This window comes from Archocentrus centrarchus, chromosome 23, assembly GCF_007364275.1.
Source record: "Archocentrus centrarchus isolate MPI-CPG fArcCen1 chromosome 23, fArcCen1, whole genome shotgun sequence".
Taxonomy (NCBI): domain Eukaryota; kingdom Metazoa; phylum Chordata; class Actinopteri; order Cichliformes; family Cichlidae; genus Archocentrus; species Archocentrus centrarchus.
This window is the reverse complement of record NC_044368.1, coordinates 3,204,796-3,230,016: the sequence shown is the minus strand read 5'-3', so window position 1 is coordinate 3,230,016 and position 25,221 is coordinate 3,204,796. Positions and strand designations below refer to the sequence as shown.

The following is a 25,221-nucleotide window of genomic DNA, read 5'->3' as shown; positions in this document are numbered from 1 at the left end:
AAAGTCTGTTGATTTACTCTGTTTTCCCGGTCAGTTAGGTTTGTATTTTGGACTGCTTTCTTTCAGCCATTAAAGGGTGCACTTTATGGTTAAACCTGCCTGTAGAGTCTATTGTTTGGTCCCTTTACCTGCTGAAACATAAGTTTAGGTAGTTCTTTCAACTGTTTGGAGTAATATTTCATTTTTATTCTGAGCTTGTTTGAAACAAAGCAAGTTTTTCCAATGCTCCATGCAAATATGCAGCAGAAAAAAACTGGCTCTTTTTTGACTGCACAATGACTGTCCGTCAGTACAGCTTGTTATTAGTATCCCTCCTCATCTCAGCCCAGTATTCACTGTGATGGTGCTGCCTCGAGGGACTAAAACGGGGTATTTAAGAACTAATCACAAGAACTAATCTCATCAACTTAACACTAAATGGTCCTTCAGCATTTTATATCTGCTCTTCCACAAAGGTTAATTCATTGAACTTGATACTGTTTGACATAATGACAGCGTGCACAGAGGCAGCCTGCCAGAGAAACAGCATGCAGCCAAAACTGAAATCCTGGTCTCTAAAATGATGAGTCCATTTGTTCTTTATGGGGATTTTTTTCCCCGTTCTCTGAGAGTCTAAATTTATGTGTCGTTTGGGTTCATAGAAATTTGCTGCCTTTTAATGTTTTTTCACACAAGAATCAAACATGAGAGAAAAAACCATCTGCGCTGAGAGATCTGATGTCTCCTCTTTCTCCTTTGGTTGAGCTAACATATTTAATGTAATAATATATCATTACTGGCATGCTTTGGTGTTCTGGATGGTAAAAAAAAAGTCGTTAACTTCTTTGCATCCATCGCTGATTTTCCTTCATTTCTCCCTGGCTGCTGAGAGATGCAAACTTTGTAATTAGACGTATGTTACAGCATTTTTATCTGTAAGATTCTTTTGTTCTTCTCTGGTAGAAATCCACTGATTGAGTGGCCTAAAATCATGAAAACAAGCTCCATATATCAGTTTTGCTCTTATAGAAAAAAAAGGTGCAGATGTTGATGCTTTGCACTTGTCTTGGAGAAGTTTAACCTGTTAAGGTAAAAAAAACTCCTTACCAAACTTTTTAAGAGGTTTTTATCAGATTTGACTGATGATTCCATACAGGAACTTTTCATTCCCCTGCAGCCATTGGAATGAAAGATTTGGCTCTCCCAATTCATTCAGATTAGGGCTTCAAAATGAAAGTGTCACCGAACTTTGACAATTCTTTGAGTTTCATGTCAGAAATGTAGAACCTGAATTTGGTCTCTGAGTTTTGTTCCTGCATCTAGAGACTGGTCGGCAACACTCTGGTAATCCTAAATCTTTGCAACCTCCAACAACTGCTTTTTATGTTTTCATTCACTGGGTCACTTAATGTCTGGGAATGTCATATTTTTCCCTAGTGACTGGGATTTTTAGAAGGTCGCTGACTGCTCTCTAGTCCTGTGTGACCGGGGCTTACTTCTTGGGTTTTGGAGTCCATTCGATGAGTTTAGTTCCTTAGTTTAGCTCCTGGGTGTCTTTCCTAGGTTGACTTTTTTCAGTTTAGTTCCTCTCTGTAGTTCCTGATCCTGATCTCTGTAGTTCTTGATTTTATTCCCAATTGGATTTTCAGGTTTTAGTTCTGGGTGTGGTTCTCAGGTCTGCTGCAGGGATTAGAGGAAGGATTTTGAGAGTCCAGTTCATGATTTATACTTCTTGCATATGCAAGAGTACTGAACTGATCTGTAATTGCACCACTAAAACACTAGTTGGCAGTGGAGTTGAACATGGCAGTACCGAACAGGCCAATTCCAGTTGTTGCAGGTTGTGTTGATGCTGCGTGCAGGTACATTTCTTGGGAGCTGACTGTCAGGTTACAGTGTGGGGTTTCAGAAGGGTTTGTGTTCATGACATATTTAATTACTGTGGCTACTGCACAAGTAAAACTCTGTTTCCTGCCTCTGGCAACACGTGTTTATTTCCATTAAAGTAATCGCAGCTCCATAGATTCTGCATTCAGATACCACTGTCATTTCCAACATCAGCGTTTACCACAAAAGCTATTTTATTTGTTTCTTAAGCAGCTTTGTAACTATGCAGAACTCATATTTGCATTAATATGGCTGCAAAGCAGGCCCAGCACTTGTGAGGAGTGTGGCTACTAAACCTGCATCAACCCACTCCCACTTAACATGAGTTGGCTTCAGTGGCACTTAATGTGGCGGGCACTCCATGTGAGAGTCAGAGTGGGTAGGCGAAGGGTGGAGGGAGGAGGGCGAGCCTGCACACATGCTGGGAGCTCTGTGAGATGTATGAAGCAAAAACTGGAGCTGAGGCTGATGGAAATATTAATCATTTTGTCGGTCATATGGAAATGAAATAAAAGCTGAATTTGAACTTTAGTTAATAACAGTGTGTCGAGCATTTCTGTGCAGCCTCATTACTTACAGCAAGGAGTTGAGAAAGAGATTTTTATATGTATACAGTCAGCACGCAGACACAGAATCAGAGCAGCATCTGCCAGGATGTGATGTATAATAACACTAATAGTTATGCATTAGCTTCATTTGTAAGTTTGCGAGTCGATGACAGCCGGTCTGTTTCCCTTTTCCTGCAAGGTTTTAGAAGCTATTTAATTTAAATTACTGTGCAGCATCACTCAAATGGCAGCGTCAGTCTTCTTCTCTCTCTGTGCGGTGGTATAATAGATCCTCTGTCACGGCTGCCCGCAGGTCAGCTCCCTCCAACCTCTCATTCTTCTTCTCTTCCTCCCTGCAGGAGGTGTATTGTTGGGTTCAGTCAGCAGAAACTGCAGCTTCCCTTTGATCCGGCTCTGAGTTGCACAGATTGAGCGATTTTTTTTTTCTGTATTTTATCACAATCTCAGCCTGATTCTGTCCCACTGAGGGCGGTGATGAACACACTGCAGCGGCCACACAGTGATGCAACACCCTCCGCTCGACGGCTGATGAGCCGCACACAGCTGACACAGCAGGAAGCCGACCAATCAGTCTGACCTTGGCAGCAACCATCCTGCTGACTGATTGTGATTCTTATGAAAAAGTCAAGATGTCAAAGTATCCTGGAACCAGTTACTGTTTCTGCTACACCTACTCTGCTACCTACAGCCATTTTCACACCTAAAGTTCATTAACTCTGGTCTGAATCAGATGATAACTTGTTAAACTTGGAGCTTTTCTGTGGTTTGGTTTCTTTTCACACAGAGGAAATTCCAAGTTTTTGTCTGATGTGGGAGCAACAAATGTAAATACAGGAAGAAGGTGCTGTGTCCTGGACTACTGGATAATGTGGAAGATTTACTCCTAATATTCATATTGATCTGTGTAATATTTTACAGTATGTGTGCTCTGCATGCATCCCAGAAAGCAAAGCCTACATGGCAACAGGAAGTCATTTAGCTCAAACCTGCAGCATTGACCTGGTAGTTGGATTGGATCGAGGTCAGAACACCCCCCACTCCGAAGCACCTCGGTGCAGTTGTTTTGGTCTGCACCCAAATGCAGTTACCTTGTTCACGTCTGCACAAACAAAACCGCACAAAAGCTGTGAAAACACCCTGAATGTTAAAATGAGCCTTTTTGGCCAAATAATCTGAGGAACTAAAGAAAAGGGCTAAATTTCTTCATTTACTCCACATCAGCAGCTCCCTGTTAAGTCCAGAATCAAATTTAAAGTCCTTCTCCTCATATACAAGGTCTGGAATAATCAGATCCCATCTTATCTTAAAGACCTCATAGTACCGTACTGTCCCAAAGAGCACTTCACTCTCAGCCTTCAGGCTTCAGGGTATCTAAAAACAGAATGGGAAGCAGAGCCTTCAGCTTTCAGGCGCCTCTTCTGTGGAACCAGCTCCCAGATTGGATTCAGGAGACAGACACCCTCTCTATTTTTAAGATTAGGCTTAAAACTTTCCTTTACTTTCCTGATAAATCTTCTACTTAGGACTAGATCAGGTGGCCATAAGTTTTGCTGCTGCAAGCTATGTCAGGATTTAAATACAGAGCTAACCAAAGGAAGAAACAGAACTTTAATCACTGAGAATTAAACCATGGATCGAAACAAATAAATGAAACCCAGGAACTAAACTAAAGAACCAAACTCAGAAATTTAACCCTGAAATCAAACCAGGCAAAATAAACTCAAGAATGTCTGCATGTCTCACTTTTAAACAAATACATTCTTCATCAGTGTTACACACTGTTTAAACCCACTGTATCCACCATCAGATATGAATGAAGCTCTCTGCTGCCCCTGTGGGAGTTGACTCGATTTGTTGCACTGTGACTTCACTGGAGCGCTTTTCTTTAATGTGTTTGTGGGCTCAGATGGTTGTAGTGCTGCTCGGGGATTTCACACAGTTTTAATGTGTTCCTGGGCCCTCGTGGTTGTAATATTGCTGTGGGGATTTGAAGCGGGCCTGTGATATTTTAAAGGATTACTGAGGGTTTTTTTTCACTCTGTGAGCAAACGGACTCAGACAGGCAGCTTAAACTGATACTCGTTTAGCAGACTTCAGAGAATTCAATTGGTTTTATTTAGATCTGTGCAGGCAGATGGCTGATTAATAATTATCTAAACCAATCAATCGCTCATATCAATAAATGTGCATCAGAGGCAGGAACAAAGTGGTTTCCATGTTAAATGGAATTCAAGGCTGCGTGGTTTCGAAGTGGCCTTCTAGATTACATGTTTCATATCCAGTGGTAGAAAAAGGATTCAGAAAAAGTAAAAATCCCTCCATAATTCAACACAATTAATAAATAAAATTACAGTAAATTTGTGTTCAGAGGTGAAACTACTTGAAATAAGGTTGGTTGGTTGTGTCATGGTTGGAGGCGTGACGCTGTGATCTTGTTGCCTTGGTTGCTTCAAAGACAGGAACCAGGTCTGCAACCACTTGCATTCAGCTACCATCTTAAACATGATTTTGGTGCACCAAGACAGCAATAATACAGGATCAATCTGCTATCAGTCTGTCGGTCAAGCCGGCAGTTACATGCAGTCTGTGATTAACTGTGATAAAACTTGTGAAAATCATAATTCTGTTGCCATCTACAAACACAGAAATTCACATTAACTTAAATTCAGAGAGCAGCCAGAACCTCACAGATCTGAAACAGAAATTCCTCCACAAATAATGACGTAGTTGCTGCAGGACGGTGATTTAACACGGGCGCTCTTATGCCTGCGTTCAGAAATTAGATGGCATTTATTTGCAAACCTTCACCAATCTGTCTGAGAGTGACTGCAGTCAGTCCCAGTCAGACCGTGATTGTTTGGAGGTTGCCTCCCACCAGGTGACCTGTGCAATTGCTTTGCAATCAAAAGAGGTCATGCAGAGGTTGAGGCTGTTGCATGCTCAATCTATGGGAGACCAGCTGGTTGCCACAAATACTTACAATCAGTCACTGAATGCCATCCTATTTTTAGGAGAATTTGGGACATCGGAGGGTGGCAGCATCAAGCTTTTTCAAGCAATTTCTTTATGATACACTTTAGGCACTTGATGCCAACACACATAACAGCTATTAACTACAAAATGTTGATAAGAATGACATTCTTTCCTGTTCAGTTTTTCTTATGGTCATTGCAATATGCAGATACCTTCTATAGTACCAACACACTGTGGTACTCTCTGTGCTCTGGTACAGTAGCAATACATTTATAATGGTGTTGCAAAGATTGTGCAATGCTGACAGCAAACAGTGACCCAAGCTGCAGCACTCTAGAGTGCTGTCTTAGTATCCAGTTACAAATGGTATGTGCAGCCTGTTCTCCACTGGGAGAAACTGGAGTTTGTGGTTAGTCTGTGGGATCTGCGTGAAACGAGTGACGGATGTAATTTTATGTCTCCTGAGCAAACCTGAGACACAAACAACAAAAGTAAACCTTCATGCTTTTTCTCTGTTTGTCGTTTTTTTTGTCTGTGTTTTTGTATCATCCACACTCTTAGACGTGGAGTGCACAGCCGTTATTGAAACGTATGTTTGCTCTGAGTTAATTGGAAGGTCGATTCTGAACAGGACCAGTGCAGGAACGAGAAGAAAACCAGTCTGTAGGTCAAACACTCTATTTATGCATTTGCTTTAGTGCACCAACCTTTTTTCTTCCCACCAGCCTCATTACGTTTTAGATTTGAGGTCTCTGCCTTTCCCTCTGCTGTTGTTTGGTCCTTACCTGAACATTCCTTCAGTATAGTATGAACCATCTGCCTTGTGCTTTTTTTTTTTGCTGAGATTGTCATACAGTGTTTCACAATCTCAAGAGAATATCATATATTCTGTCATATAGTCATCATTCCTTACTAAAAATCAAACTTGCTGTCTGCTGTGGAGACTCTTGAAATGTAAAAAAAAAAATCTAAATTAAATGTGTGGTGTAATTTGAATGTATGCAGAAAATAGAAACTGTTTTAGATGTGCATGAAAACATAAAGCATCTGTACAGTACGCTGCATGATGCTGTTTGATGAAGGGCGGATTTTCAGCTCTTCAGGTGGTTTTTTTTCTCTCTCTCTCTTTAGAGACAGTAGCAGAAGCGTGATATGAAAATCTCAACCTGGAGGTTCAAACATCACTTATTGATGATAGTCCAATCAACACACAGGCTGCAGAGCACATGTCAGCCCCCCTACTGCTGGGCTTCATACCTGAGGTGAAGCTGTGAAGAAGCCCTGACAGAAATGAGATCTCCTCCGAACAATGAGCATGCGCTCTGCTGCATGTTAACACGGACACAGTAAAACCATCTGAATAATATTGCCAAATCACCTCTGGCTTACAGATTCAAGGCCACTGAAGGTATCCTGAAAGGACCAAGACATTAGCAGGAGTCCTCAAAGGTGGACTAGACTTAGTCTTCCAGCACTCAAGTGGTAGCTGAAGAAATTACAGGCCAAATGAACAACTTCTGACCGTGTTTGCCGTACCAAAAGAGGTCACTGCTATCGGGTAATTGAGGTTTTTCACATAACGTCCTTAACACATTGCTCAAGAGTTGTCCACTGCATTGGATGTGATACAACCGCAGGCTGCTAGGGAAAAATGTGCATTCCCCAATCAGTTGGCAGTGGTTCCTGGAGGTTTCTGGGTGTCGTTGGATGGTGGTGCTGCACCAGAAACCTCCTAGTGATTGCTTTGGTTGCTAGCAGATTGCCACAGGTGCATCTAGCTTTTTATGTTTGTCTGCAAATACTCGCTAGCTACCAGCCGAGTGGCCATAAAACTGAAAAAGTGTAGTGCAAACCAGAAATGGAGGTTTTGCCTTCGAAGTTATAATTGTGCCTCATTGTGGCAGCCAAAATGATTCAAATGGTGCAGCCTTTACTTTTCACAGCTTCCTTACAGCTAAGAGAGCAGCTGGAGACAAGTCCGTCACTTCCATTCAAATTAGGACTGCAGCAGGTTGTAAGAAACTTTTGCCAACATGTTGGGGAATACATGTTTTTCCCTAGTAACAGGTGGTTCCCTAGTGCTGGCCTCTGACCTGTGCGTAAGCCTGTGTGACTGGGGCTTTAGCAATCATATTCCCTGAGACTGCCATCAACCTCTAGCAGCCACTCAGTTGGGGAATACTCATTTTTCTCTCATGACCGGCGGTGCCAGATTGTTGCAGACCAATCTCTAGGCCTGTGCAACTGAGGCCTTATTCACTTGATCCTGCACTGTCACATGATTGTCTTGTAACCAAAATGGCAGCCACATTAATGTGGTTAGTGGTCACATGTCTGCAAAACCTCAATACGGCTGCCATGAAGTGTTTAGGTAGGTGCTACAAGTCAAAGTAACACCCAGGACACAAAAGAATCCCAACTCAAATTCCTAACTCACATCCTTCCCATAGTGTATCTTGATGTTAGGTAAATGAAGCACTCAACTAGCCAGATGATGGAAAAGTAAATGTAATCCTTCAGACTAGACCACCTTCTTTAATTTTTCTTTAATTGCTCCATGGCATGTCCAGGTGTGTTCAGTCACTCTGCAAAGGAATGCTGTGTGTTCAGATACCTTTCTATCATAACCACTTTGTAATACAGTAACTCTTTAGACCACATGGGCTACCCTACATTCCCCATACTCATCAGTGAGCCTTGGGTACTCTTAACCCTGCCACCAGTTGGCCAGTTGCCCTTCCTTGGACCATATACATACCAAGAATTCTCCACAATCCTGCTCTGACCCAAATGTGAAGTCATCTCAATTTGGCCAGAGTTACTCAGATCTTTAGGTTTGCACTTTTTTTTTCTTCTTCTTCCAATGCATCAGCTTAAAAAAGTGACTGTTCACTTCCTTGTTGATGTTTCCGAACCCCCTGATAGGTGCCATAGTAATGAGACAATCAATGTTATTGGCTTCACCTGTCAGTGGTTGTAAAGCTGTGGCTGATGGCTGTGTGCTGGTCACAAGGGCTCAGTAGCTATAGAAACACAGAAATCAAAGTGCTGTCATCAGCATCACAATGAGCATATCTTTATTTATTTATTACAGCAGTGGTTAAAATACAGCTGCTGATGATCTGGATGGTTCTTCATTATAGTCTAGTGTGTTTATCAACCTCAGTGTCCTACATCTAGTAGCACTGACTGTATTACTTTGGGTCATTTCAGGAGGCAACACAAACCAAAGGATTCATGCACTGACCAGTCAAGTGTCTCCTGTGATTTCCTGAATACATCTGCTGTTCAGCTTCCGAACCTCACAGTGGAAAATGAAGCCTGTGCTGTCACAGTAACTTTCCCAGTGTAAGAACTCTTGGACTTCTTTCATCTGGTCAGTATTGTCAAAATTAGGATCCGGCCTCAGAGTGCTGCTGAACTGGTTGATGTATTTGTAACTTCTAGGCTGGACTTCTGTAATTTTATTTTATGGTGCTGTTCTAAAAGCTCCCTAAAAGCCTGCAGTTGATCCAAACTGTCACAGCAGGAGTACGAATGGAGGATAGAAAGAAAGATCACATTGTTTTCCCATAGTACTTTGTCCTCGTTGGCTCCCCGTTAAATCCAGAATTGAATCTCCTCATATTCAAAGTCCTGAATAATTAGGTCCCCATCATATGGTGAACACCTTGTAGTGCCATATTACAAACCTTGACCCTTCCCTTTGTTATGCTGCTATAGACCTAGGCTGCTGTGGGACTTCCCATGATGCAGTGAGCATTTCTTCTCTGCTCCCCATGTGTTTATATGTCACTAGTGCATATCATTAATTTTGTCTTCTCTCTACTTAAGTTTGTGCTTTCTCTGGTTTTTGTTATTGTCTCTCTTTTCTATTTCCTGACTCTGATTCTTCCTTTTTAAAGGGAGTTCTTTCTCCCCACAGACCTGAATGATCATTGGCTTTCTCTCTCTAATAATCTTGGCTCTTTATAATATAAAGCACCTGGAGATAACTGTTCTTACGAACTAGTGCCATATAAAGAAATTTAGATTGAATGTATATTACTACCTTTTGTTTGATGCTTTTGTTCAGTTTGTTGTTTTCTGAGTTGTCTCAGCCTTATTTTACTGCATCTCAGCTGCAGTCTGAGAAATGATAGAGCAAAAGAAAGGGAAAGACTTAAATGTGAATGTATTAGAAAATCAGGGCAGTTGCACCTGAGGTTTTAAATTTTAGTCTAATTTCACGTCATTATTCTGTTTTTTATTTATTTATTTATTTTTATCCAGCTGCTTAAGACACAGTTTCTGCTCATTTTCTCTTTGTTGTTTTCCTCAGGTTAGTTTCCCTGCTGACTGCAGACATTATTATTTCACCAAATGCATTATGAAAATCAATTTGTACCACTAGAGATATACGTCTATCTCACAAACCTTCAGCACACACTTGTTAAAACAGTGAAGAGCCAGTCGTGTTTATGTAACTGTCATGAATCACTTATGTGGATTGTGTGGGTGGCCGTTGTGTTAACTGGACTTCTGGATGATTGGCAGCTCGGCGGCACAGGCTTGAACAGTCAAGAGCCTCAGTGTGTGTTTGTGTGTGTGTGTGTGTGTGTGTGTGTGTGTGTGTGTGTGTGTGTGTGTGTGTGTGTGTGTGTGTGTGTGTGTGTGTGTGTTGGCTTTCACAGCTTTTTGACAGAGTGCTGAATCTATACCTGGATGATTAATACACCTGGAGAGAGAGAGACACACACACACACATGCACACAGAAAAAAAACCTAGGTGGGCATGTGTGTCAGGTATTGCGAAAAAAGACTGGTGTGTGTGTGCACATGTGTCAGTGTGTGTAGTTGCTGTTGAACTCTCTCGTGTTGAACTTGATGTGAATTGACACACGAAAATACCCACAATCCCCTAGGACAGGTCTGAGCTCTGCACTGAGCCGATTACCCACTGCTGACACACACACACACACACATGCATGCACACACACAGAGACACACACAGACACATTTTACCACCTCCCTTCCAAAGAAAAGAAGTGAAGAAATAAGAATGTTTTCTTGTTGGTCTCTGGTGAAAACAGCAAACTGGCAGTGCCGTCAGTGGAGGCCATGCCTGCAGGAGTGTGCACACTTAAAAATACTTTGAGTGTGCAATTATGCAATGCAATGCATAAACTAAACATTATAGAAGTCACAGTTAACTGATATGTTTTCATGCAAGTCTCTAAGCAAGTGGTAACCTCCAGGGCTGAAACAGGGAGCAAATGCTGAAGTGCCAGACTCTGCAGTTCTTCTAATGGCCACCTGAGGGTTGGCTGTAATCTCACATGTTCGGCTGCCTTAAATAACAGGTGGATGTTGTTTCACCTCGTTCAGGATTCTGTTACCAAATCGCGCCCTCGTCCACACAGGAAGCAACCGGAGACCACTGAACACCAGTGTAGTCCTGAATGTCCACTGGTGACAAACCATCAGCATTAACTGATGCACAGCAACCGAACTGCGCGGTCTTGAGTTGCCTGTTTGGTTTGATTGGTGAGTGCAGGGTTGGTGTGTTAAACATGGGTCCCTTCCATGGAGCGTCTGAGTCTGGATGGCTTTGAAAAGAAAATTGCACACCAGGAGCCAAACACCGAGTATTATGCTGCAAATTGTGAAGCCTGAATAACATCAACAGAGAGGTTTTCCGAGTTGAGTTTAATCCAGCCCAGACGTTTGAATGATTGTCAGTGAAACACCATCCACATATATAACCATTCGCTCGGCTGGTCGTGAGCAGTCTAAGTAACCCTGTAATGTATTAACCTCCTCCTCAGTGGTATCCGTCGCTCCCATACAGTAGGTAGTCACTTAAGTCACTTGTCTCCAAAATTAAACTGCCCACTTCTCCCCATGTGGACGCCCATTTAGAAGCCTCTGAAACTGGCAAAGATGTTTCCCGTGGCCTGCAGCACCTCACCAAAGTATGACTGTGAAGCTTTTCTGAGGAATGACAGCAGACCGACAGAATCTGGAAAAATGTAGACGTTAATGGATGCTTTCAAAAATATTCTGAATGTGCTGTTGCACTAAAAGAAGCTAATAATTCTTTAAGTGATCATGCAATTATTTTTCTGCTTTTTTCTGTCCACGTGAGAATAAATTTCACTGTGTGTGGCCAATAAACTAAAATAACTTTGATGCCCTGGTTTTTCTCTGGAGCTTGAAAAAGGCGACTGGACTTCTTTTTGTTTCTTGAAGACGTTTCACCTCTCATCCGAAAGGCTTCTTCAGTTCTCAACCAAATGGTGGAGAGACCCAGGTATTTAAACCCCTGTGGGCGTAGTCCCCTGGAGGTGGTTATGACCCTCTATTGATCATGTGCTTGAACACATGTGCCCAGGTGTGAAGGGGGCGTGGGTCATATTTAATCAGTGGTTTCAGTTGAAACCAATTTAGGACTCCGCTCCATTGTTTCCTGTGGCCTATTGAGGTCACTGGAACAAAGGTGTGAATGGGGGTTGAGACGTCTGGGAAGGGAGCTCAGGACAGCACTGTAAGCGGGGGAAAGTTGGTGACGTAATCCACCTCCTCTGTTCAATGATGGTTGTTCACAGTGGACATAGATGGCTTCTTTCACTCCTCTTTCAAACCATCTGTTTTCCCTGTCCAAAATGTGAACATTGGCATCCTCAAAAGAGTGCCCTTTTTCCTTCAGATGCAGATGTACTGCTGAATCTTGTCCTGTCGAGGTGGCTCTTCTATGTTGTGCCATTCGTTTGTGTAGAGGCTGTTTGGTTTCACCAATGTAGAGGTCCGAGCACTCTTCACTGCACTGAACAGCATACACTACATCGCTGATCTTGTGTTTGGCGGGTTTGTCCTTGGGATGAACCAGTTTTTGTCTTAGGGTGTGACTTGGTTTGAAGTATACTGAGATGTCATGCTTGGAGAAAATTCTTCTGAGTTTCTCTGACAAGCCCGACACATATGGGATGACAATGTTGTTCCTCTTGTCCTTCCTATTCTCTGTAGTTTGTGTTTGGCCTTCATTCCTGTGCATCTTAGCTGATTTGATGAAGGCCCAGTTGGGGTAACCGCATGTTTTGAGGGCTTTCTTAATGTGTGTGTGTTCCTTATGCTTCCCTTCTGCCTTAGAGGGAACACTTTCCGCACGGTGTTGTAGGGTCCTGATCACCCCAAGTTTGTGTTCCAGAGGGTGGTGGGAGTCAAAGAGGAGATACTGGTCAATACTGGATACTCAATAGGCCACAGGAAACAATGGAGCGGAGTCCTAAATTGGTTTCAACTGAAACCACTGATTAAATATGACCCACGCCCCCTTCACACCTGGGCACATGTGTTCAAGCACATGATCAATAGAGGGTCATAACCACCTCCAGGGGACTACGCCCACAGGGGTTTAAATACCTGGGTCTCTCCACCATTTGGTTGAGAACTGAAGAAGCCTTTCGGATGAGAGGTGAAACGTCTTCAAGAAACAAAAAGAAGTCCAGTCGCCTTTTTCAAGCTCCAGAGACTACTATGACCTGGATGACTGAGAATCTACACAGACATGCCCTGGTTTTCAACAAAAATTTACATTCCATTTAATAGCTCCTGAAATTAGACGTGAACCTTACTAATCAAGCTAGTTAGCCGCTAGCTGATGACTGCTCAGATCTATCATCTTACCCATATATGGTCACAGTGGCTATCACAACTGTACTCAGGGATCAAAACATTTGAATGCAGTTATGGGACAAATATCATTGCTTACTGTGTGGTTAATTAACAGATCAGACAAGACGTTTGTTCAGATTTGCTGCTTTTATTTCTTTTTAAGTTGCTAAAGATGGAAAAGTCTGAGAAAAAATATCTAGCAAATTATGGCAGGGTTTAAAACGAGTTCACATATCAGTGGGTGACTTCAGAGTGGCTGCTTCCATCTGTTACAGAGAGTCTGTGGTTAGTACGACACTTTTAAAAACACAGAAAAATATTATGAGTCTCTCACAATCAGTTTGAGATAGATCAGCAGCACTGACCGTGGTAACTGCTTTATCCTAAAGCTCAGATTTCCATATCTATAAGCAGCATTCAGATGATCGATTCATCATTAAACGTATTCAACCTTCAGCCATTGTTCACCTGTTGGAAACGTGGCTGTTCCTGCAGTTTCCAGCAGAACATGCCTTCCTAAGTATCATTGTGATAGTAGAAAACATCAGAATTAAGTGAAAGTGTCAGAAGTCAGATTGTTATTCTGAGCAAAGAGGACCTTTCTCAGCATGACTAGACAGCAGGGTCCTGGGGGGCAGGGCACGGCAGTCTAAAACACTTTGTGAAAACTGGATTAGTTGCATCCAAAGCACGATCAGGCAGGCCAAAAGTGAGCACACCACCAGAAGATCAATACATCGAGCTTTTCTCACAGAGAGAGAGAGAGGCAACATTATCACAGATAAAGAATTTGATAAATAAAAGAGGGAATCAACAAAGGTTCTGTCAAACAACGGCTGACTAGCAGTAGCTTCAGAGCATGAGAAGAGTCTTTAAACTACTTCTCAGGAAATGAGAAGAAACACTGACCGGCTGAGACATGCCAGCGTTTCAGACTTTATCATGAACAAAGGTCCTACTTATCAATGAGTGCAAAGACACAAACAGGAGAACAAATGATAAAATCTACAGCCAAACATGGTGGGAATATTTAAGACTTGGTTTGCCTTCACTCTGATTACACATTTCTACCTAATCAACTCCACCCTAATCAACGATATGCAGCACTCCATTATTCAGTGACATGCACCACCCACTGGAGAAAGATTCAAACTGCACCAGGATAATGTCCTCAAACATACCTCAGAGCTTTGTAGACCAAAGAGCACAGACTTTTATGGGCTTTCTGCCTCAATCAAACCAAACAATCAAAGATTCAACTCAGGACAAAACATGTAATAGAAGTAAAAATGTAACTTATTTGATTCTGTTCTGTTCTTTTTTTTTTCTTGACAGGACAAGTTCAAAAATCATACCTGCACCACAAATGTGTTCATAATTCCTCTGAGAGCATACAATCATTAAACAGCTCTCAGACACTTGGGGATCGTGGCCTTAGAGACCAACTGATGTATTGGCCAATATCTGCATCAGCATTTATGAGAGCTGAAATTTAAAAAGTATAAATAAATAACTACACATAACAGGAGTGAAGGGAAGCTATTTATGCCTCATGTGCCTGAAAGGAAAAAATATATATTGGCTGATATATCAGATATTTTAATCACCAAATATCGGCACTACTATCGGTCTTAAAAATCCTTAAAAATCAGTCAGGATCTATGTGGTATTCTGCCTGTAAGTTAATGTGTAAGAGCTGCTGGTTTATGTTAGTTAGGCCCAAAGTGTCCTTTGGTGGTAACACATGAAACACTGAGTTAGAGCATTGTTTAGACCAGGGATCCTCAAATCCAGGCCTCGAGGGCCGGTGTCCTGCAGGTTTTAGATGTGTCCCTGATCCAACACACCTCCTCAGTATGCAGTCAGGTTCTTCAGAGTCCTGCTAATGACTTCTATATTTGACTCAGGTGTGTTGAAGCAGAGACACATCTAAAACCTCAGGACACCGGACCTCGAGGCCTGGAGTACTCATTCCCAACACATCCTTTATCCATACAGAGGGTTTCAGGTGTGACCGACTAAAAATTTTTTATTTTTCTAAATCCAGAGACTGATTACCCTACAGGTGTAAGGCCTGTCACCAATGATGACTTTGACCTCACAGAATTAACCCAAGCTGTGATTTTCCTAAACTTAACCAAGTATTTTCTAGGCCCCAAACAAAGTTGGTTTTAGTGCCTAACCAGAACCAGCAGGTGAAAGCAAAAGTTAAATGCATGTAAAAAAAAAAAAATAGTAAATGAAGGGATAAAAAAGCAAAACCAAGTTCAAGACACATTTTCTTGCCTACATCAGGTGAAAATGAAAGTAAACAGCAATGAAAACAGAACTTCGGTATGATTTCTGTTGCTCGATCAAACTGAAAGACATACATGTCCATGAACTGCCTGCAGACTGTGTAAAAAGCATTGTCTGCATGTACACAAGAAATAAAGGAAAACCATGTGCATTCACACAATCATACTGTTTGATTATTTGATGATTATTGGCTCACTCTGGGCTGACGTCCAAACAAACCCTGTTAAATCAGATAATTCAGTAAATCATCTTGTCAGTTCGAGTGGAGTTGAGAAGTGGCAAACTCACAGTTTTTGCTCTCCTTACGTTTCTCCAGCAAATAATAATAAAAAAAAAACCTACAGCAGAGTTTCAGGGTATTTATCTCCAGCTGAATCTGTCTGTCGTCTCCTCCTCCTCCTCATTCTGTTTTACAGAGACTGATGGATGGATGATGGATTACTGATAGAGGGATGAACGGATCAATAGGAGGAGGAGAGAGGCTGAAATTAGGCCACCCATCTGTTCAGACCCATCCATTTATCTGCTGGAAGTCCAATTTTTTTTACCTGGACGGTGAGGGAGGAGCGACCGAGGAGGTAATCAGAGAAATGGCAGAGCAGTAAATGTGCTGCTGGGTCACAGCGACGAAGAGGAGGTAAAGAAAAACAAAAGAGGGAAGGAGGAGTTAATTGCAACCTTAAAATTTAAGAGTAAAACTAATATCTCATCTTTTGTATTTGATCAACAACACAGACGTTTCTTGAAATCTAGAAGAAACTGTGTAAATATGTAAATATGTACCTTTTATTGATTGGAAATGTGTGCACTTTTATGGTCCACTTCCCATAACTCGTCTCAGGAGGTACCTTTGTGCAGATCACACCTGTCGGGTCAGAAACTGACCGTACTGTGCACCCGACTCAGAGAGTGTAGTTAGGTAAAGGAAGGAGATAAGGAAGACTATTAGGACATGATGAGGTGGTTAAATTAAAAAGAAAACAACAGATGTTTCAAAAAAAATGCAGCATGACTGCAACAAAAGGATTAATCACAGAGTTAAAAATGACAAAGGAAGGAAGGAGGCAGCAAAACCTGCAGAGAGGGCTGTGAGTGTTTATGTTGATGGACAGATGTGCAGCACCCCCCGGTGGCTGCTGGGAGAGCTGCATGTAGGTTCTTAGGACTTGGGCATCTGACTATGATGCCTCCTGGGTGAGGTGTTCCAGGCATGTCCTACAGGGAGGAGGCCCCGGGGCAGACCCAGGACACGCTGGAGAGATTATATTTCTCGACTGGTCTGGAAAGGCCTTAGGGTCCCTCCAGATGAGCTGGAGGAGGTGGCTGGGGAGAGGGAGGTCTGGGCTTCTCTGCCTAAAATGGATGGATGGATGGATGGAAATTTCTACTGAAACTATGGCAGAAAATAAGCTCAGCCTTGAAAACAAACTGTTCTTCAGAGATGTATCGAAAGAAGGAATTAATACGGTCTTCACATTCATGTCCGTCTGAAACAGACGGGTACCTTCATTGCTCCTCCTACTGACGCTTCACACACATTCACACTTCACAGCCATTTTAGAGGAACATTAGATGTTAGCTGTTAGTTGCCTTGTGATCAGGTTCAACCAGCAAAAAAGCTTCAAGCTTAGTACAAATTCCAGCTGTGCCAACAAATCAATAAAGTTTTATAGGTGAAAGTACCTGATGCAGATACATCAGCACAATGCTGTGTGTCTGCTCTTTAATATTTAGTTAGTCGAGGCCAGTTTTCATTTTTTGGACTTATATTTGTCAGTCGTCTAAAAGCCAAAATCTGTTCAGTCCAGGATGTATGGGTAGTTACCACAGCAGTGAAATCTTGATTAAACATTATGGCCTGAATGGCCCTCCCCACTAGAGGAGGTCTTCAGTTGAGCAGAGCATCAAAGGTAATAAATCAATAAATCAAAGTTCTTGTGTCAGGTTGGGCAATCTTGGTTTTCTCTCTGGTACAAACCTTAAGACTACTTTTATGTATTTAACTAAAAACAAACAGTCAAACCATCTTCATCTGAGTTCTAAGATGATCAAAGCAGAAAATGGACAGAAAATAAACTTTTTATTTTATTTTTATTTGTTTCTCTGAGGAATGTTCCTACCTTGTTGAATCAATGTTACCAAGACTTAAAAAACTTCTGTAGGTAAACTGTGATCCAAACTGGTCCAAGCAAGGTGTTTCTAATAAAGTGGCTGATGACTGTAAATAATAAAACCCACTTCCAATAAGTTGGGATGCAGTGTAAAATACAGATAAAACCTGAATGTGATGATTTACAAATCTCATAAACCCAAATTTTATTCACGATACAAAATTAAAAAATAAAATGTTTAAAAATGTAAAATTTTAGAAAATGTAAAATTTTAGGAAAAATATGACCTCATTTGAATTTGATGGCAGCAACACATCTGTTAAAAGTTGGGGCGTTGCTGTATTTTTCATTTCCTGTTGCTCCAAATGTTTTCAGCCGGTTAACTGTCTGGAATGCAGGCTGACCAGTTCAGCACCCGGACTCTGCTGTGAATCCCTGCTGCATACCGCAGCTATTCCAGCAGAGACTGAGTGAAAGGATTATCCCACTAATTAATTTATTTAATTCAAGCAGTGACTGAGACAGAGAGGAGCAACAACAAGTGTGTATTTTAATGCAGCAAAATAAGAGTGAAATACGATCATTGTTTCTTTCTGCCATCCTGCCAAACAGTCATTGACAAGATTTTATATTGAGATGAACACACTAGTGTAATTAATATATTACTGCAAAATGGTTGTCAAATAAAAGTCCAGCCTCTATGCATCTACAAAGGTGTTTTCTGTAAAACTAACACCTTGTAAACTAGCTTTGTGCTAAGTCTGGCATATTTACATCTTGATTAATATGCATTGTCCTAATTTAAATAAATGAATAAAATGAAATGAAAAAATAAAACACAGAAAGTACATATATTACAAATGTGCACAGCCCACAGCAGCCATCACTCAACAAAACTTATCCACAGAACTGTGATATCTGAGGCATCCTGGATGATGAGTGCCCATAATAATAATGCTCATTCAGGCGGTTCAGTCTCTGCAACTTCAGGAAGTGTTTCCACAGCAATGAACACTTGTCCTGTTAAAGAAGAATAAAAAACATATTTATCATGGTGTTAAATTTATAACACTTTAACCCACTGAGCCTTTTAACCCCAGAAGAGGGTTTGGCACTAATATTTACACTTCCCTTACTTTGACAGACAGTAATGTATGCAGCTGACTTCTTCTTGTAGTAGATGAATCCAGAGATCACAACAATAAAACCAATGATGAGTCCACACAGTCCAACAACAATCGGAGTTTGTTCTGCTGCTGGAAGGGAGGGGTCTAAAACAGTGAGATAAAAACAGCACTCGTGCTTATGAAGCTTCATTTTTGTTACTCTGCCTTTGATTACATCACAGCAGCAAACTTACCCCAGACCACAGACATCGGCTCGGAGAGACCAAGGTGTTCAACCACGCAGGTAATTGTTTCTGCTGAAGTTGGGGTGTACTGCAGGTAAGCATGAGCCTGGTAGTACCAGTTCCCATCAGGCATCACTTCAGTGTAACTGATGTCTGTGGTCACCTCCTGTCCGTTCCTCATCCACGTCATTCTGATTTGTTTGGGATAAAAGTCGTAGGCGCTGCACACAAGCATGGACGGGTGTCTACCATTTGGGCTTTTCACTGATTTTACTTTGATGGTGGGTATGCTTGTAAGATTATCTGGAAAAAGGAAAAAAATACATCCTTTCTATTAAGAAACAGACATTAGTGCACCTTTTCTGTTCACAGATTTATTCATCAAATGTCTGTACTGTAATTATCATAGTTGAGTATGCTGTGAATTATGACATCTTTAGGAATCAACTGTAGTATCATGCAGCTGAGCAACAATAACAGTGTGACTGTTATTTGCAGAAGTATAATGGTCATACTCAATCTTTAATCACTGCATCAAAACTCCATTTAACATTTGATTGAAAACAATATTAAAAACAAATGTCTTACCTAAGACTGGGAGAATGTCAAAGCCAGCTTCACACAACAGCTTCCTTTCAAGAGCTCTCGTTACTGCATTGTAGGGATCAACGTTCCACCCATTCGCCACATCAATTGAAAATTTTGTGAATCCCCTCCAGTTGCCTCTTGTGCTGTTGTACTCCATCATATAGTTCTGGTTAAAAATAGAAATTAGTGTATATTCTGTATCTTCAAAGTGTGGACCATGGACTGTACAGCATGCTCTCACTTGGTAAAAATCATCATATGAGAAAACTGTAATAAAAGGAAAGAATGTCAGAAATAATAATTAAAGCTTAATATTTGACTGATGCGTTCAAATTGAAGACTTTTGCAGCTCACCTGGACTGAAAAGGCAGAAAGCCAGACACAGAATAAAATTCTGGGTGTTCATGTTTCATGTGTCATGCAGGAAAATACAGAAAGAAAACTTGATCTGCAGCATTTATACTTTCACAGAAACAAGGAAATCAAATCAGGTATGATGATGTCAGCAAAATGCTCAGATGAAACGCCCTCTGTCCATTACATTATGAATATTTTATTTCTTTTACCATTATTGAATGTACTCTATATTATTTTTCATATTTGGTTAATGATTCATCAAACCTTTGCCTGTTCAAGCTTCCAGTTGATTATATCTGGAAGCAAACTGATTCCTTAGGTGGATTTCTTGGTGAGATCATAAAGAAGACTTACTATATTTTTAACTGTATATTAAATATGTATAAATTATAAATGGCAACATCTACAAAAATCAAACTGGAAAAAAAAATTAAAGTTTTAATATTAATTTCTGAATTTTGGCCTTTGTTAGAAAAACTCTAACAGAAAGAAAACAGAGAAAAACTACAAAAGAGGAAATCCAAAACCTACAAGAAGTCAGTTTCACTACCTCTACATTTCAGGACAGCAAGGGCAGCCACCCGTTTGCATCTTCCTGAAAAGGAAGTCACATGATGCTCTCTGTAGAAAAGAAATCAAGAAGCTGACACTGGTGCCTCATAGTTCTGTTTATTTTGATCTGTTTTATGTAGATGAGGATATGCCAGAGAGGTGAAAGCAGGGACAAACCAAACTGCAATCAGTCACATGAAAGCCGAGAGGTTATTGTCTCAGATGCCAGATTACAGAAAATGTACTAAGCTATGCTTTTACTTGTCTTTTGTCTTATTAAAATCATTGACATTTTCATGCTAGTGACAAAAATATGGCACATAAATGAACTGATTATAAATGTCTTAGAGATTATTTTGGAGCTGATTACATTCATAAAGTGCCAACATGGAGTTAAAGTTTTTATAGCACTGGGGATGCACTAATGATGATAGCAGGATCAGTTTTCATAGTTCTTAGATTTTTATTTTCACTCTCTGTTAGTGTCCAGTGTAGGGATGGGAATCGTTAGTCTGCTTGCATAAGGATTCCACTTATTGATTCCATTGACGTGAGGACGCATTTACATCACACACGTGCCTTATTTGCTTCAGAATTTATCCAACAGCGTTAAGACAGAAGCATCAAGATAAAAAGCATTACAAAATTATATTCACACTGTTTCACCAACAGCAGCAGCTGTTTTACATGCAGTCTGTGCACACGCAGCAAGCGCTAAAAGGTGGAGCCGTTACGGAGATGGTGAGCTCTGGTGGAGCGAAAGGAAACGTTTTTCTGGAGTCCAAAGCAGCAGCACTTTTCCCTGTAACCACCGTTAAAACCTTTATTTTGAAACAGCTGGAGGTCCTTCATCAACCACCTGATCAGTAATTGCCAACGTGAACGCTCCATCCACCGCTGTTTGTTTCACACAGCAAAAAAAAAACCTGCAGTATGGAAGTTAAAATATGCAGATGGATTGTTCATATGAAATAAAGTATTTCTAATCAGATCACTCGATTAATTAGTGAAATAATTGATAGTTGCAACCCTATTTTGCTATACTGCTTTCACTGTACTGTATGAATAATCTCCATCTCCTGTAACATTTAGTTGATGAGGCCTGCCAGAGTCGGGCTGCCTTAGAGGCTGGTTCTCACACACCTTGCAGTCGTATTTTATGTTAAAATATTAATAGTATTAATTTTGAAAGAGGAATTCTTTTTTTTTATACCAGTTTTAATTTTGTTCTACTTTACATTAAAAAGAGTTAATGCAAACCAACCCATTTGTGGTATATTTTATTCACTAACCCAATGAGAATCGATAAGAGAATCGCAAAGAGAATCGAGAAGGAATCGAATCGATAAGTGATATCGATAATAAATCAGAATAGTTAAATTCTTATCAGTTCCCATCCCTAGTCCAGAGTGACTTCACTTTTATCAGTTTTCTTATAATTTACAAAGAAAAATGACAGCAAAAATTATTTGTATTCATTATAAAATTTAAAACATAATGAGAAATATCCAGAATACAATAAAGAGTGATGAAAATAAGAGAGTTCAGGTTTGTCAGTAACCACAGATGAAAGTCAGGGCGTACAAGCATGTACTGCTGAGCACCATTTAGAGTTGCAGCTTCTCTCCTCCTGCCATCTTCACCAAAACCCCATCCCCATAGAGACGGTGCCTGCTCGCAGACCACCGAAGAACAAACCAAAAACCAGCAAAAAAAAAAAAACTTAAGCATAAAGATTCACCAAAAAAGAACAGTATAGCTTCCTCAACTGCACCAAAGAGTAAAACAGTTAAATGTAGATTATTAAACATTAGGTCTCTCTCTTCTAAGTCCCTGTTAGTAAATGATTTAATAATTGATTTATTCTACCTTACAGAAACCTGGTTACAGCAGGATGAATATGTTAGTTTAAATGAATCAACACCTCTGAGTCACACTAACTGTCAGAATGCTTGAAGTACAGGCTGAGGAGCAGGAGTAGCAGCAATCTTCTATTCCAGCTTATATATTAATGTATGAATGTATATATGTGTTTATTATCAAATTTAAGAAGTACTAACAAATATACAGAATACAGTGATAACACAAATGATGACAGTAAGAGCCACTTCAGGTTTGTCAGTAACCACAGATGAAAGTCATGCCTGCAGGAAATAAACTAAAGACTTTGCAATCTGTATAAAATGTGTTGAACATCTCATCTGGCAGCACCAGAGTGGCCTGCTTTCACAAAAAAGAATATTCCTCCAAAAACTCCAAGAACTCCAAGACTCAGGCCAAGTCCACAGAAAACAGCCGGACCAGTGCTGATCTCATCAGTTTCAACCTCTGCAGAGGACAGCAGAAACAAAGAATCTCAAAATCTTAAAATGATTTTACTGCATGATGCTACACAATGTGAAGCTGCTTTGTTCTCACCCCAAAGCCTGGTCTGAGGTTCCTCCAGTGCTTCATGATCCACAGTGCAACTGTAGATGTCTCCTTTCTCTGGGACAAAGTCGAGGTTGGAGAAAACATAAGAAGTCCCGTCAGGATTGGACAAACATTTGATGAAAGGGTCTTCCACGCTAACTATGACATCATTCTTGGTCCACGTTATTTTGATTGAAGGAGGAAAGAAGTAGTTGATGAAGCAGATGAGGGTATTATCTTCCCCGGCTATCACTTCATCTCTGGGGTAGATGATGATTTGTGGTGGCTCTAATTTAAATAAACACATGATCTGCTTCATTTCAAATTTCTAGTTTTGGGGGGAAAAAAATCATTGCTAAACAGAACATAAATAATGAAAATTGGAAAGAAAAGTGCAACGATTTGAGTATCACTAACCTTTTTTCTTTATCACTGACTTGTCTGATTTCCATCTGCCGATGTTAGTTTTGCAAATACTTCGATATAATACCGCATATGTGTAAGCGTACTCAGGACGAACATTTGTGGGTAGTTTGCTGTCCCAAATCAGAAGATCTTTTTTAAAGTCAGCATAGTATATTTCATCACCATCCAGTGTTGCACTGAGTTGAGTATCACTTGAGTCAAAGCATCCGTAGATATGACAGAAAGTATTACTTCCTATGATGAAGTAACGATGCAGTTAAAAAAACAAAAAAAAAAAAACAGTGCTGTTGATAATCTAACAAATGTTTACAAATGAATCATAAATAAGCTTGCATAAGTGAGCCCACAGTCATACTTACGTTCTGCCTCGATGCAGGCTGCTGCAGAGAGAATAACTACAATTTTTAGGAACATATTCAGTACTTCTCAGTGTACTGCACCGTCTCTTGTGTTTGGTATCAAAGTTGACTTTGTTACTGGAAACCTTCCTCATTCTTAAACAAGTTATATAAATCTTGTTGGGGAGAAAGAAGCAGGTGATGGGAGGAGGGGAAGAGTCATGTAGGACTTGTTGAACCACTAAAACCAAGAAAATACAGAAGTGAGCAGCAGATCCAACACAGTTTGTTCCCCATGCAAATAAACCCATTCACTGTGGTCACTAGTTTCAGCCTAAGCTACGCTCTCAGAAATAAAATATATTATTATATATCGAGGACACAACAGTATTGTCACTGGGGTGTTTAAGCAGGGGTCAAAGCTTTACTCTGACAAAATTCTCCCAGGTGACTCAAATCCAACAAGCTGGTCATTAGACATGAGTTTGCTGGAATTAAGAAAAAAAAACAGGGTCAACCATGAAACTCAGTCTACGACTTGTATGGACTTGTAATCTAAAACTGTAGGTCAGAGGTAAAGTTTGTTGCATTAGGAACATCAGAGCATAAAAACTTTCAGTAGGGAAGGAAAAGAAGGAAAAACCATTAAAAAACACAAACTGGGATGCATCAATGCAGAAATACACATGAAAAAGAATAATATAATCACACATACATGGCTGCTCACCATAGTCCTGAAAAGATATCTTTGGTATCTATAAGCACGGTTTACAACATATCTGTAGATATGATATAAACATTTTATATATATATATATATATATATATATATATATATATATATATATATATATATATATATATATATACACTGCTCAAAAAAATAAAGGGAACACTTAAACAACAGAATATAACTCCAAGTAAATCAAACTTCTGTGAAATCAAACTGTCCATATAGGAAGCAACACTGATTGACAATCAATTTCACATGCTGTTGTGCAAATGGAATAGACAACAGGTGGAAATTATTGGCAATTAGCAAGACCCACTCAATAAAGGAGTGGTTCTGCAGGTGGGGAACGCAGACCACTTCTCAGTACCTATGCTTTCTGGCTGATGTTTTGGTCACTTTTGAATGTTGGTGGTGCTTTCACACTCGTGGTAGCATGAGACGGACTCTACAACCAACAGAAGGTTTGCTGTGTCTGTCAGCGTAGTGTCCAGAGGCTGGAGGTGCTACCAGGAGACAGGCCAGTACACCAGGAGACGTGGAGGAGGCCGTAGCCGGGCAACAACCCAGCAGCAGGACCGCTTCCTCCGCCTTTGTGCAAGGAGGAACAGGAGGAGCACTGCCAGAGCCCTGCAAAATGACCTCCAGCAGGCCACAAATGTGCATGTGTCTGCACAAACGGTTAGAAACCAACTCAGTGAGGATGGTATGAGGGCCCGACGTCCACAGATGGGGGTTGTGCTCACAGCCCAACACCGTGCAGGACACTTGGCATTTGCCAGAGAACACCAGGATTGGCAAGTTCGCCACTGGCACCCTGTGCTCTTCACAGATGAAAGCAGGTTCACACTGAGCACATGTGACAGATGTGACAGAGTCTGGAGACGCCGTGGAGAGCGATTTGCTGCCTGCAACATCCTTCAGCATGACTGGTTTGGCAGTGGGTCAGTAATGGTGTGGGGGTGGCACTTCTTTGGAGGGCCGCACAGCCCTCCATG

The 25,221-nt window shown here is 40.8% G+C and overlaps 2 protein-coding genes across 2 annotated transcripts; both read right to left on the bottom strand.

Annotated features, from left to right (window-relative positions):
- Positions 1 to 18,249: 18,249 nt before the first annotated feature.
- Positions 18,250 to 19,815, bottom strand: LOC115773239 (rano class II histocompatibility antigen, A beta chain-like). The gene is made up of 6 exons (XM_030719813.1): positions 19,764 to 19,815; positions 19,651 to 19,676; positions 19,410 to 19,575; positions 18,831 to 19,124; positions 18,607 to 18,741; positions 18,250 to 18,490 (listed from the first exon to the last, which is right to left on the bottom strand). The coding sequence occupies exons 1-6, from the start codon at positions 19,813 to 19,815 to the stop codon at positions 18,429 to 18,431; spliced, it is 735 nt and encodes a 244-aa protein (XP_030575673.1). The 3' UTR covers positions 18,250 to 18,428.
- A 2,551-nt stretch (positions 19,816 to 22,366) lies between these two features.
- On the bottom strand, positions 22,367 to 23,619 carry LOC115773238 (H-2 class II histocompatibility antigen, A-U alpha chain-like). Its single transcript, XM_030719811.1, has 4 exons — positions 23,516 to 23,619; positions 23,148 to 23,390; positions 22,737 to 23,018; positions 22,367 to 22,646 (listed from the first exon to the last, which is right to left on the bottom strand). The coding sequence occupies exons 1-4, from the start codon at positions 23,568 to 23,570 to the stop codon at positions 22,516 to 22,518; spliced, it is 711 nt and encodes a 236-aa protein (XP_030575671.1). The 5' UTR covers positions 23,571 to 23,619; the 3' UTR covers positions 22,367 to 22,515.
- Between the last annotated feature and the right edge of the window lie 1,602 nt (positions 23,620 to 25,221).

Bases quoted from the DNA above. Each gene is read 5' to 3' on its own strand.
- LOC115773239 (XM_030719813.1), bottom strand. From the start codon at position 19,815: ATGAACACCCAGAATTTTATTCTGTGTCTGGCTTTCTGCCTTTTCAGT. The intron at 19,576-19,650 runs GTGAGAGCATGC...ATTTTTAACCAG, and splicing joins CATATGATGATTTTTACCAA to AACTATATGATGGAGTACAA. The intron at 18,491-18,606 runs GTAAGGGAAGTG...CTTCTTTAACAG, and splicing joins ATACATTACTGTCTGTCAAA to GACAAGTGTTCATTGCTGTG.
- LOC115773238 (XM_030719811.1), bottom strand. From the start codon at position 23,570: ATGTTCCTAAAAATTGTAGTTATTCTCTCTGCAGCAGCCTGCATCGAG. The intron at 23,391-23,515 runs GTAAGTATGACT...ACTTCATCATAG, and splicing joins AGCCTGCATCGAGGCAGAAC to GAAGTAATACTTTCTGTCAT. The intron at 22,647-22,736 runs GTGAGAACAAAG...TGTCCTCTGCAG, and splicing joins ACCTCAGACCAGGCTTTGGG to AGGTTGAAACTGATGAGATC.